The 11,890-nt window shown below is 34.4% G+C and overlaps 1 protein-coding gene across 3 annotated transcripts; it reads left to right on the forward strand.

The window, feature by feature from the left end:
• The first annotated feature begins 1,270 nt into the window (after nucleotides 1–1,270).
• On the forward strand, nucleotides 1,271–10,421 carry LOC105342292 (uncharacterized). 3 transcript variants are annotated; one of them, XM_011449212.4, is made up of 3 exons: nucleotides 1,271–1,563; nucleotides 8,987–9,072; nucleotides 9,886–10,421. In XM_011449212.4, the coding sequence occupies exons 1-3, from the start codon at nucleotides 1,417–1,419 to the stop codon at nucleotides 10,076–10,078; spliced, it is 426 nt and encodes a 141-aa protein (XP_011447514.3). In that variant the 5' UTR covers nucleotides 1,271–1,416; the 3' UTR covers nucleotides 10,079–10,421. The 3 variants fall into 3 exon arrangements, with proteins under 3 accessions (XP_011447514.3, XP_011447498.3, XP_011447506.3); XM_011449196.3 differs by lacking the exon at nucleotides 1,271–1,563 and adding an exon at nucleotides 4,229–4,686; XM_011449204.4 differs by lacking the exon at nucleotides 1,271–1,563 and adding an exon at nucleotides 6,036–6,323.
• Nucleotides 10,422–11,890: the final 1,469 nt, after the last annotated feature.

Consider the following 11,890-nt stretch of genomic DNA (forward strand, 5'->3'; position numbering starts at 1 on the left):
GTAAGCATACATGTACGTGTCGGCTGTAATTTAGTAGTATTGTAATTTGTATTGACTGTTTGCCCTATAAAACTTTCAGCTCGCAATTTTTTCCCCCAGCTAGAAACTGTTACAGTAGCAGTGTTTATCACTGATACTGATTATGAAAGACATATTGGTCTGGGGCCCCCGCTTGATTTCTCTGAGGACCTCTGTAATGGAATATTAAGCCGCATTATTTATGCAGATAGTCTGAAAGTAATTCTTTTCCTTTTTTTGTTCTGTCTACATGTTTGCCTACTGATTAATCTTTGAGTCAGATATTTCTAGAATTTGTATTTGTCTTTGCTGTAAGAGAAAAAAAATATTGAAAAACATGCTAAAGCTAAGGTTGTAAAAGTCAAATTGAGTTGAACTTGTAAAAAGATATTTCTTCTTCTAAATCTACAATTTCAAATTATCAAAAGAAGATAAAGTAAACATGTTCTATACCATGAAGCCCCGGAGCCACATTTTTACACATATTTTCATCACTTAATTTTTTTTACATTTACTTAAATTAAATTATTTCATGGATGAGTTACTTTGATATGTTTTTATACCAGTCCAGAGATAAAAAGATTGTCTGTGGATTGGGGAGGGGGGGGGGGGGGGGGGTTCTGATAACTGAATCACTCACCGTGACGACAAGGTAACGACAAGCCCCGATATAAGACACGCATCACTGATCCTGCATCAATATTAGCAAGGTCATCAATTTTTAGGATGATGGAGGGTTCACCCTTAATTTATTTAGCCGTAAATTAACTAGATAATTAATTAAAAGAAAAAAATCAGGGTTTAAGATTTGAATTTTCTCTTTATCTTTCGCCTCTACGAGATTAAGAAAAAAAACCAGATTAATAAAGGTAAAAAAAAATGGCGACGACCACCCAACCCTTTTAAATTTAGGAAAATAATTACGCAATCTTATTACACATAAACAAGAAGAATTAATTATCTTTCGTTTTAAGATTCAGACAAGATATATACGGATGTAGCTCCGGTCGCCAGCGGCTACAGTTAGTCACGGTGAATGAAGAAGGACCCCTTTCATGAAATTAGGAGTGTAAATATGTAGTAATTTATTGCGTGTATTGGGGCGTGGTAGTGTTTGTCATAAGACACAGATAACGCATGCATTTAAACTACGCGCCTTCAAATGTAATGACTCTCTACCTTCACCTTTTGAAAATAAATGTTACCTGTAGTTTTGGTTCAGTGGTTACTACACAAATACCAGACGACACTTTGAATGAGACGCATATGTATACGTAGAGCATACTATTGTAGTACATAGAGTATAAAAATACTTTCTCTCACTGACCGGCCAACCAGTTTGACACTGCCAAAGGGACTTCTGTGAAGAAATTGCAAGAAAAGGTTAACTTAAAAAAAATGGCTGCCGCTCAGAAAAAGTTGTATGAAGACTTCTTCGACAAGACAGATGCTATGGGACAGAAAGATGGAAATGTTTCCATTCAGGAACTGAAGAAAATGGTGGTGGAGGGACTGGGTCAGAAGAAAACGGACCAAGAAATCGCGGTGAGTATTAAGAGTGGCGGATCGGAGACGAGGATGGGGCGGGCGGCAAAAATATGCAGACAGCGCTAGCACGTTCACATAGTTTTTACATTTCGCAACCCTCAATACTGCATGTACATGTACATGTGTGTATTGAACTGTTGAATAAACACTGTGTAATTTTTAAAACTATTGGGTGATCAAAAAGTTATTTAAGAAAACCCCTATTATAACGCGTAGTATATAAACCTCATATATATACGCAACCATGTACGCATGTTGTATGCATGTTGTTCCATATGCAAATTGTTCCAGTCTATATAGGTTAAAATATATTATGTAAATTATATAATTTATTGGCATGCACTGTGATCTTATTACCAAGAAGCGTATTCTTACATGAATTGTTATTACACATATGCCAAGGACACGAGCTGATTTAATGACGAGATTTTATATTGGTATATATCGCTGTGAAACATTTAATCCACCCGTCCGTCTTTTATTAAATTTACTTGTTACATATTTATAAAGAAACTGATAATACCCCACTGCTGGGCAATAAACCTGGGGATAGTCAGGCGGATATAATGTGTCTGTGGTATTACTGATATCTGGGTGGGCCGTGTGTCATGGTATTAAACTACCAACCCTGTACCTTCAAAAAATTGCGTAGACTTTTATGGTCTTACTTCAGGATTAGGTATTTGTATAGCTCAGACAGCTTATAAAATATTCGGACATGAGTAGAAACTTCTATAAAAATTATGCAATAAAAAGAAAAAAGAATGTATAAATTTAAGTTAAGTGCATAATGTAATTTGTTGATGGTTTGTCAGATTTTAATGCAATCTCTCTCTCTCTCTCTCTCTCTCTCTCTCTCTCTCTCTCTCTCTCTCTCTCTCAGCTGAATAAAGAGTTTTAACAAACATTTTCAAATAGTCATGATATACGTGTACTTAATTAACTTTCAGTAAAGTTAGAATGTATAAGGTAGAATGCATCTGTTGATAATGAAACTATTGCTCTACAATTTATTTTAAACACTCCAAAAAATCTCGCGCTAAAATACACGGTGTAATCAATCCTCGCACTCATTTTCTTCCCTTCCCTATTTCCTGTCTAGCTTGCAAGAACTGTGACCATGATGACTGTCCCTCGCTGTCTGACCCCCGGGGACGGCGCAGTATCGCACGAGGTGCGAGGTTTCGGGGTTTCTGTCATTTGTCGCGAGACACGGGGGACGAATGATTCACATTTCTCGCCGCTCGTCTCAATGATCGTTCACACGTCATCCGGGCAGTTTGTGTTTGAAAAATTCCTTTCTTTGAAAATTAACTAAACTTGTTACAAGAAATATTTCTAGACAAATTTTGAATAGCATTGACATAGGCATTCGATTTCTGAAACGTTTAGAGAAATGAAATATTTGTGGAAGTGCGAAACTAAAACGACGTGAGTTTTAACAATTACTGCTTTTTCTCATGTTTCTGACACTCACACAAAATCCCCACTAATACTTTGACAAATTTGTTCATTTTCTGTTCATAAGTTTTGCTGTTTTTGGGGGGTTTTTTTGCAGCAAAATTCCTTAGATGAAAACAAGAATCAGTTAATATGCAAACACTGATCTCGTGTGACGATAACTGCTTTAGTATGTTTTACATGAAACGGACTCTACCTATATTTAAGATGCATAAAATCTGTTTTCTTAACAAATAACATTAAAATGATACATGTATAAGACCCAATCCGCTTTGGCCTCAGACCAAAATAAACATATAGTGTGTAAGTGTACCTGAACGTTTTTTAACCCATGATTTAGCTATTATTTTTTAATTGTTAAAATTCACGCGATGAAATACGAATAACTGTCGGCAAAGACGGGGGTTTCCGACGATACGTTGTTGTTACCGAATGCGCATGCTCGTAATTAAATGCAACATTCGGATGAACAGCAAAGTTTAATTTTTAATTGCACTACTCCATGTACTGTATTGAAATTTAAACGAACTCGAGGAATTATGTAATATGCTGTCGTTTAAACAAAGTTATACATGTAAGTCACTGTTTTTGCTGATTGTAGCAAAAACATAAATGTATTACACTTGTATGTTCACTGTTGTACTTGGTGTTTCCTATGTCTTGTCAGGCTCCTAACATTTGATTAACACGCTAGGACAAAAACCACATAAAATTATGATGTAACACTTGGGGCTTTATATTACCATTGTTGATGTATTCGTGTACAATGCATACATTGGGGAGAATATTCATGAAATCGACAGGCCCCCGTACCTAATTCCCGTGGAGTATTCGCAATCAATAGGAAATTGTTTAAATAAACAGAAAATTTTCACACGAAGCCTTTTCTCATGCAGATTTAACGAGGGGGAAATTGCTTTAATTTCCTCACAAAGGTTCCTCCTTTTTACATTTTTCGCCAAAAAAAAAATGTTTATTAAAAGTCTTTTGAATTTAAATGTAATATTGATTCGGGGCGGGGTTTTTTTTATCCCATCGGCCTCATGCGGTTGTTTTGGGTTTTTTTCTGGGGGGGGGGGGGGGTAATTTTTGGACTGTATGGTATGTTGAGGCCTCCCCTCGGTTTCTCCCCTATTGATCAGTTGCTAATTGTCAGCTGTTAAGCTTTAGGGAATGCTTAAACGAATATATATGTATGTACACTCAAAAGAAAAATAAAGAGGAAGGTATAAAATTCGCTACATCGTTGTACGAACTTAGCGTCAGGGATTTTAATGAAAAGGAAGTGTGATCGGAAATAAATCTCAAATACTTCAATTACCGGCTTTGTAAAAAAAAAAAATACAAGTTACATAGGCTACTGTTGGATAAGTTGACTGGGAGGAAGGATTTCATTTGAGTGAAAAAAAAATAACCAGAAACAAACAAAAAAACATTTAAGTGGATAGAAAGAAGAAAGAATTTTTGTGTTTCAAGAATATTTGATACAAAAATTTGCAAAAAACAACAATGGCGGATAAATTGGTTAAATGTGAAGCGGCCTGGGAGAAGTTTTTTGAGAAAGCTGACGTGAACTCGGACGGAAGTGTCAGCATAGAGGAACTAAAACACATTCTTACGGTGGAATACAACCAAAAGTTGTCAGACAGAGAAATCGCCGTAAGTCTCCTAATAAATCTCTCATCCCAGACCATTTTTTAATGAGCAAATACGGTAATTTACGCATCCGTTACTATAAAATATCCTGATATAAATTCATTATTCGAAATTCAGCATGATTTAAAAAAAAATGCATTTTCATATTGTTTAAAATTTTAGAGGTTTAATCAAATTTGATTTAAACTATGTTTCATTATGAAAAACATAGAAGGATTAAAAAGCAGACTTTGTCTATGTAAGTCATCTCTATTGTTTAAGGTTAAAGTAATACCTGTATAGTTACACATTAAAACATTTTTCATTATAAGTATTTAAGGACCGTGCTGGGTTTGGTTGGGGATAGGGTGGGTTGGGGTGGGGGTGATAAATTTTGGGATTTCGGATCATAATGATCCATAAAATAGTACACAACAATGACTCGAGGAGGAAAAATGGCCGTTAGCTTTAATTTCCTCCTAAAATTTAACCCAATTCATATCTATTCGAGATTATTTGACGAATCCGGTGTATTGCTATCGTCGTAATTAATTACTGATATATAATATATCGCACAGCATTTTATACGTTACATGTATTTGTAAGGAGGTATAATTCTGTTACAGTTGGACGGTAGATTAAACGCTCACTTTTTCTCTAGAAAGAATTAAATACTCGTACATACATGTGTTGTTTTTATCATGAAATAGATAGTACCCTATAGTACGCGATCATACTAGACCTATATATAGATCTAATATAGTCGAGTGCTATGAATTTAACGCACGCACACACATAAATTTGCTTGCTTTTGGTAAATACTGCTATCATTTCTTCGGCCGATCCAATACAAAAAAAAAATTGAAAATACGTTTGCGTGGGTAGTGAGATTTAAAAAAATTATTAATGATTGATCAGTTATTTTCAGAACTCCCTCGAGTTTAATCAATAAAAAGGCAATGAAATTTAAATACATTTGTTTCAGAGACAAAAAAACTTATTGTAATTAAATTATATTCACGAAATCAATCTGCTTTTTAAAAAAGTTGAATTGGAATCAATCTCTCTCTCTCTATCTCTCTCTCTCTCTCTCTCTCTCTCTCTCTCTCTCTCTCTCTCTCTCTCTCTCTCTCTCTCTCTCTCTCTCTCTGTGTGTGTGATATACAGGTAACAGGGTAACAGATGTATTAAACGCGGTGCATTTAGAAAAATCGATAGTTTGAGATATCGTAAATTATTGATGACATAAAATGGGCGACGCGTTGTTTTGATAATCAGAAATCTTTTTTTGTTTTTTAAGTTGTAAAGTCAAGGGTTTTCCAGGGGAGAATTATAGGGAGAGGATTACAACACGGGAGATTTTTTCAGCGACGAAGAAATTCGAACTTCGAGTTCAGGATCTTTATTACTTTAAATAAAAAACTTCCTCACCAAATCCGATCTCGTGATATCAATATTTTCCCTTCGTTTAACGGAACTGTAAATCGGTGAGGAACGAAATACTAGAAACAATGGCATTGAAAGCAGTGACAGAGGAATACTGGCTCAATTTCTTTGATAAAACGGATGAAAATAAAGACGGAACCTTGTCAATTTCTGAACTAAAAAGGGCATTAGTCGAGGATTTTAATTGTACCGACTTATCGGATAACGAAATTGCAGTAAGCTCTCTCTCTCTCTCTCTCTCTCTCTCTCTCTCTCTCTCTCTCTCTCTCTCTCTCTCTCTCTCTCTCGTTTGAACATATTTTATTGTTAAAGTATGGCATAATATATAATAAGGTTGACCACAAGTTCTGTAAACTTTAAAACGCCCTCTCCTGTGAAATTTTGACACAAAATTTTCACTATATTACGAAAGAATTACAATATCGAAGGTCATAATAAAACATCATCATTGAAGTTAAACTAAAGCAGACATAAATCGACAAAAAGAAATTAAAATCATAAGTTTTTACATCAAATTTTGAAAAAATCTCTCTTTATAAATAGCTGAACGTTAAAAAACTAATTTTTCATTTTCTGCAATACTGATGCAGTCTCTCTTCTTTAAATCACAAACACAATTTTTCCTGCATTGCTCTCTTCTCTTTTGCTCATTCGTGTAACTCTTAATTTGAATGTGCATATCAGCGTCTTTTTTCTTTAATCTTACCATTGTTCGATTTTCATACATTTATATATTTAGATTTCCTCTTCCTATCCCCTATTTTTCTTGCTTTTTCTATATCCCGATGTCTAACTGTTTAAAAATTTCATATCTGTATATTAATTATCCCCTCCTATTTATAATCGATATCTTCCTCTTTCTTTGAAATGAGATACTCTTGATAAAAGTATGAATCTGTTCTAATCTTGATCAAACGAGAGAGAGAGAGATACATGTATATAATGTCAATAACAGAATTCAAAATTTAGAAATGAAAAAAGAACAAAATGAAAATACAGGCAGCACAGGTAAAATTATTAATTTTAATGAGTTTTATTTAATGTAATTAATATCAATGATAACTGTTACCTATTTTAGCTTTTTCTTTTGTGAAAATTTAAAAATTCCCTTATCTTTGAAAACAGATTTATATGGTTATAAAAAAATTTTCTTCGTGTAACTGAATAGTTGCCATTACATGTACGAGAGAGAGAGAGAGAGAGAGAGAGAGAGAGAGAGAGAGAGAGAGAGAGAGAGAGAGAGAGAGAGAGAGAGAGAGAGAGAGAGAGAGAGAGAGAGAGAGAGAGAGAGCAAATATTTGCCGCTAGAAAGCAAGGTGTTAACGATGTGTCAAGAAAACCTCTGAGGAAATAAGATCAATTTGCTGATTACAGAAACCTCAATACACTAATTTAGAAGCAATCCCAAAAGACAGAAAAACAGTTTATGAAAGGAGCGCGCAAGGTGACATCAAAGTTGACATTAATCTATAATGCAACAAGCACAGGCTAGTCCTTTATTTCTGAGAGAAACTTTAAGCATACATTTGTACTCTATGTCTACAAAAGTTTCTTGAAAGAAAACGAGTATTTTAAGTTGGCAGTGACAATGCGTGCAAAATGCAGATAACAATCTATGATCCCCGAGTTCCCCCAATTAAAGTTTTGTTATATTGCCATGGTAACAAAATACTCTTCGGTATAATTATAAGTATATAGCGCTCACCGTCTTCCGAGAACCTCAGCATTTAAAGTGTGCTTTGCCACATCAAACGTGGTCCGATGTGATTAAGTTTTGACGTTGGGGTTAATTTGGTTTTTTTCTTTCTACGGAGTTTTAACACAAAAAGGAAAAGGACAAGGAAAAACACTTAAGGTGTTAATTCCACTGTGTAGAGTTTCCAACTCCCGAAATGACATGAAATTGGTATCCGTCAATCAACTGGCAAATGACAGCGCATAAATTACGACTTTCATTTAGCTTTTATTTCATTTGGGTAACTGAATTTGAATTTAGAGGGAAATTATAACGATGACCCGCACCCTCCCCCCCCCCCCCCCCTGCCATTCACACCTCCACTATTTATTCGGGATATTGATAAATGTCAGTCCTAATTTAATTAAAATATTCATAATTATATTTACGGAAAAATGTGAAGGCCACATATGTTAAGTTCGAATGCCAGGAGATTGCATTGATCATACTATTAGGTCGGTCAGGTTGTTTCATAACGAGTCAGAGTGACCGACCCCTCGGGACTATAAACTATTTAAGTGTTCAACAAAAACACCACTTATGTTCAAAACAACACAGCAAAATATCATATTGATCACAACAAACGTACTAACAGGTTTTTGGATGGATCAATGCAATCTGTCGGCTACTTATCGCTGATTATCTATTAATTTTACCGATTGAACCCCTTCCCCCCTCGCTCACAGCGAGGGTATACACTGAGTAAGCGCTATACTCGTACATGTAAATCAATAGTACATGGTTTACGTCATTGACCTTACATAATTAATACAATGTACTGTAGATTCCTTATTTTATGCGAGTACTTAATTCCGCGATTCATTCATTTACCAACAAATTGTGAGAACATAAAATCGCGAATGCCGAAATTTTATCGTAGTTTCATGTAGTTTTTATGTGTTCCAAAATTAAAAGCGAGATTCTAGAATTCCCGAGACGGGCTTCTCGCGATTTTACGCGGATATTAAATCCTCGCGTTTAATTAGGAATTTACAGAATATGCATGGTCAGTCAGTCTTAGATAGGTCAAAAGCTCCATGCAGCGGTGGGGTTAATACTCTGAACTAGCAGCGTTCACAGTGTATGATGAACATATATTTACCTTTTGAAGTTTTAAAAATTTCATGTTTTCGTCTTTTATAGGAAATGTTCAGGGACATCGACAAAAATGGAGATGGACAGATCACGAAGGAGGAATTCTTATCAGAAATGATGAAGACGGAGAGAAGGTAAATGACCTCTCACCCAGGACCTCCATACATTTATTGACCTAAATTGACTTTGAACTCAAAGGTCGTCATCTTTTTAAATCATGTTGACACGGACAGGGGCTGTTTGGTTTTTCCCAACACCGCTTAAATTTCAGTGGCATCAATTAAAATAAGAGTTAATGGACCCTTTCAGTGGCATCAATTAAATATATAAAAGTTAATGGACCCTTTTGGCCAATCTATCCTCGAGACAGAATTCGATCAGTAAGCAATGCGTTAAGTTAAACATCTCTGAATTTGATGTACTTTGATCCTTTTTTATGATAAAAAAATGATAGTCTCGTGTCCAGCGTATTAAGAACTATAAAAGAGACTACTTTAAATCAATGATGTTAATGAGTTGATAGGAGTATCCAGTAAAGAAACTAAATGCGAGCGTGACGTATACTGTAGTTTCTGAATTTAGATAAATTACTAGTGTATAACAATAAGATAATTCTTAGGTTTTGAAAATAAAACAGAAATATTTTACTCTAACAAGACAGAGCATCGGTTAACGCCCTTTGTATCCTGGGCCGCGGCACCAAATCAAAAGTAAGTCCTTAAACCTCTAGCATCCTGGATAAGAATATGATAATCAACAACAGTGTATATCAAACTGGATAGAACTCTTTGAAGGTTCAAAGAGACATAAACATACTATTTTATAATTTAATTATGTATTTTCTTTAAACCAGGTGCCCAGTGTAGGTTGATTAGATTAATCGCTATTTCTTGCTTTGTTTTTTAATCAGTGTCAGCATTTCATTTCTTTCGTCTCTTGTTTTGCAGGACGGCAGTTAAGGAGGCTTTTCAGAAGATCGATAAGAACGGAGACGGGAAGCTACAGAAAGCGGAAGTTGCGGCCGCCTTAAGAGAGATCGGCCATTATACAGAGGACGAGATCGAGAAAATGATCAAAAAGGCAGACAAAAATAATGACGGTGTTATCGATTTGGGCGAATTCGAAAAAGAAGTTTATTAAAAGTGTTTGGTTTTTTTAATTCATGTTGGATTTACTTATTTCCTCTTTATCATACTTATCACGAATTTGTCGCACGTATATATACATGTATAGAAATATATATCGCTTGACAATTTCTTCTTAGGACATACAATGTGCAATTGCTCACCTATGATATTTGTAGCAATACGTTTCATAACTTTTAATGGCTAATTCGGGTTTTATTTTTTTCAATATTTTGTTTCAATTGTATCATGAAGGCGCTATTGCATCCCAGCTGTCGTTTGATTCACTACTTTTTCTACCTGTAGTTATATAGGTATCCATTCTATTTACCTATCAATAAAAACAAGTTTAAAATAAATTTTTCCTTTTCTCATTTTCTGCATCTGTAGATTCTTTATAATAATAAATAAATGTATAGAAGACTGAGGTAAACCCTGGTTTGAACATGTTCTATATATATGTGTATAGTTTTCAAAGTGGGTTAACCTTGGTCCAAAATTTAACGCACTTTGAAAAAATAATTCAAAGTGCGTTGATTTTGTCAAAAATTTAACGCTTTTTGGAAGAAAAAAAATTCAAAGTGTGTAATTTTTTCAAAGTGCGTTCCCACAAAGCGGTCTTTGTCACAGAAGATGGACTGCGTGACTTTTCCAATCAAAATTTACATGGCGTCTTCTCAGAAATAATGGGACCAAGTTTTGTATTCTCATGTTGATTCAAGTTTTCTCAAACCATAAGCCTCAAACGGTGTTAATTGAAAAATGGGGAAAAAACAAAATGTTCTTATGAAAAAATAACTTGGAGGATACTACTGGTATAAATAGTTCATTTTTAATATAAAAAATATTTTCAATAGTTCCGACGTAACTGAGCATATTTCAATATACTTAAAGTAATTGTGTACAGTTTATGTATACAAAGAATTAAAATTTGATGCACAATGTGAGGGATTTCAACTATTTCTGAAACATGTAGATATTGAAGCAAGCTAGCTAGTATAGATGAGTCAAGTCTTTTTTTTTTTGTTCTTTTGAACTGAATTTGACCATAAATTGTATTACAATGATATGTTCAAACTAATCAGTTACATATTATCAGGAAATTAACCAGTGGAGTTGATTTTCGGGAAATTAAAAACCCACAATTTTAAAAGTTAAATGAAAAAATACGCAAAAGATAAAAATAGTTTTTATAATTCACTATTTAATACACGTTTACACTATGTGGTCAGACATTGTTGCCTACGTGAGCATAGTGGCCCATGGGCCTCTTGTTTAGTATTATTCTGTCAAGGGAATGTAAATGTGATAGCATTCTCTTTATGGTATAAAGTAATAATTAATCTTCAGACATGCTTATTTTATCATAATCATTTAAATGTACTTCATAACGAAGAAATTAAGATCCCTTATTCATTTTAATCACATTTTTTTGCCAATAGTGAAATTTACATATATATACAGCTTTACTTCAAGAACATCACGTTAATAGATGACAAAACCGCTTATACCTTATCATCGGACATGTCCGTAGAAGGTTGAATGCAATACCTACAAGTATTACAAAATCATAAATATATGATGATAACAGTCTCAATCAAGCAATACAGCTTCGACCTTTGAACCACCATATCGTACATCAGAAAAGTCACAATCTATGAGAACAATCACCAAAGAAATAAATTTTATAGCGGTTTAATTCTTTTGATAAAAAAGGAAAATTGATTTCCTCCGGGCACATAACATCGTTTTTGAAAGTGGGAGAGGGGGTGGGGTGGAACGGACTCGTCCAAAAAAGTTTGACAAGCATGAGAAAGTTGTTAGAACT

Source organism: Magallana gigas, chromosome 10, assembly GCF_963853765.1.
Source record: "Magallana gigas chromosome 10, xbMagGiga1.1, whole genome shotgun sequence".
Taxonomy (NCBI): Eukaryota; Metazoa; Mollusca; class Bivalvia; order Ostreida; family Ostreidae; genus Magallana; species Magallana gigas.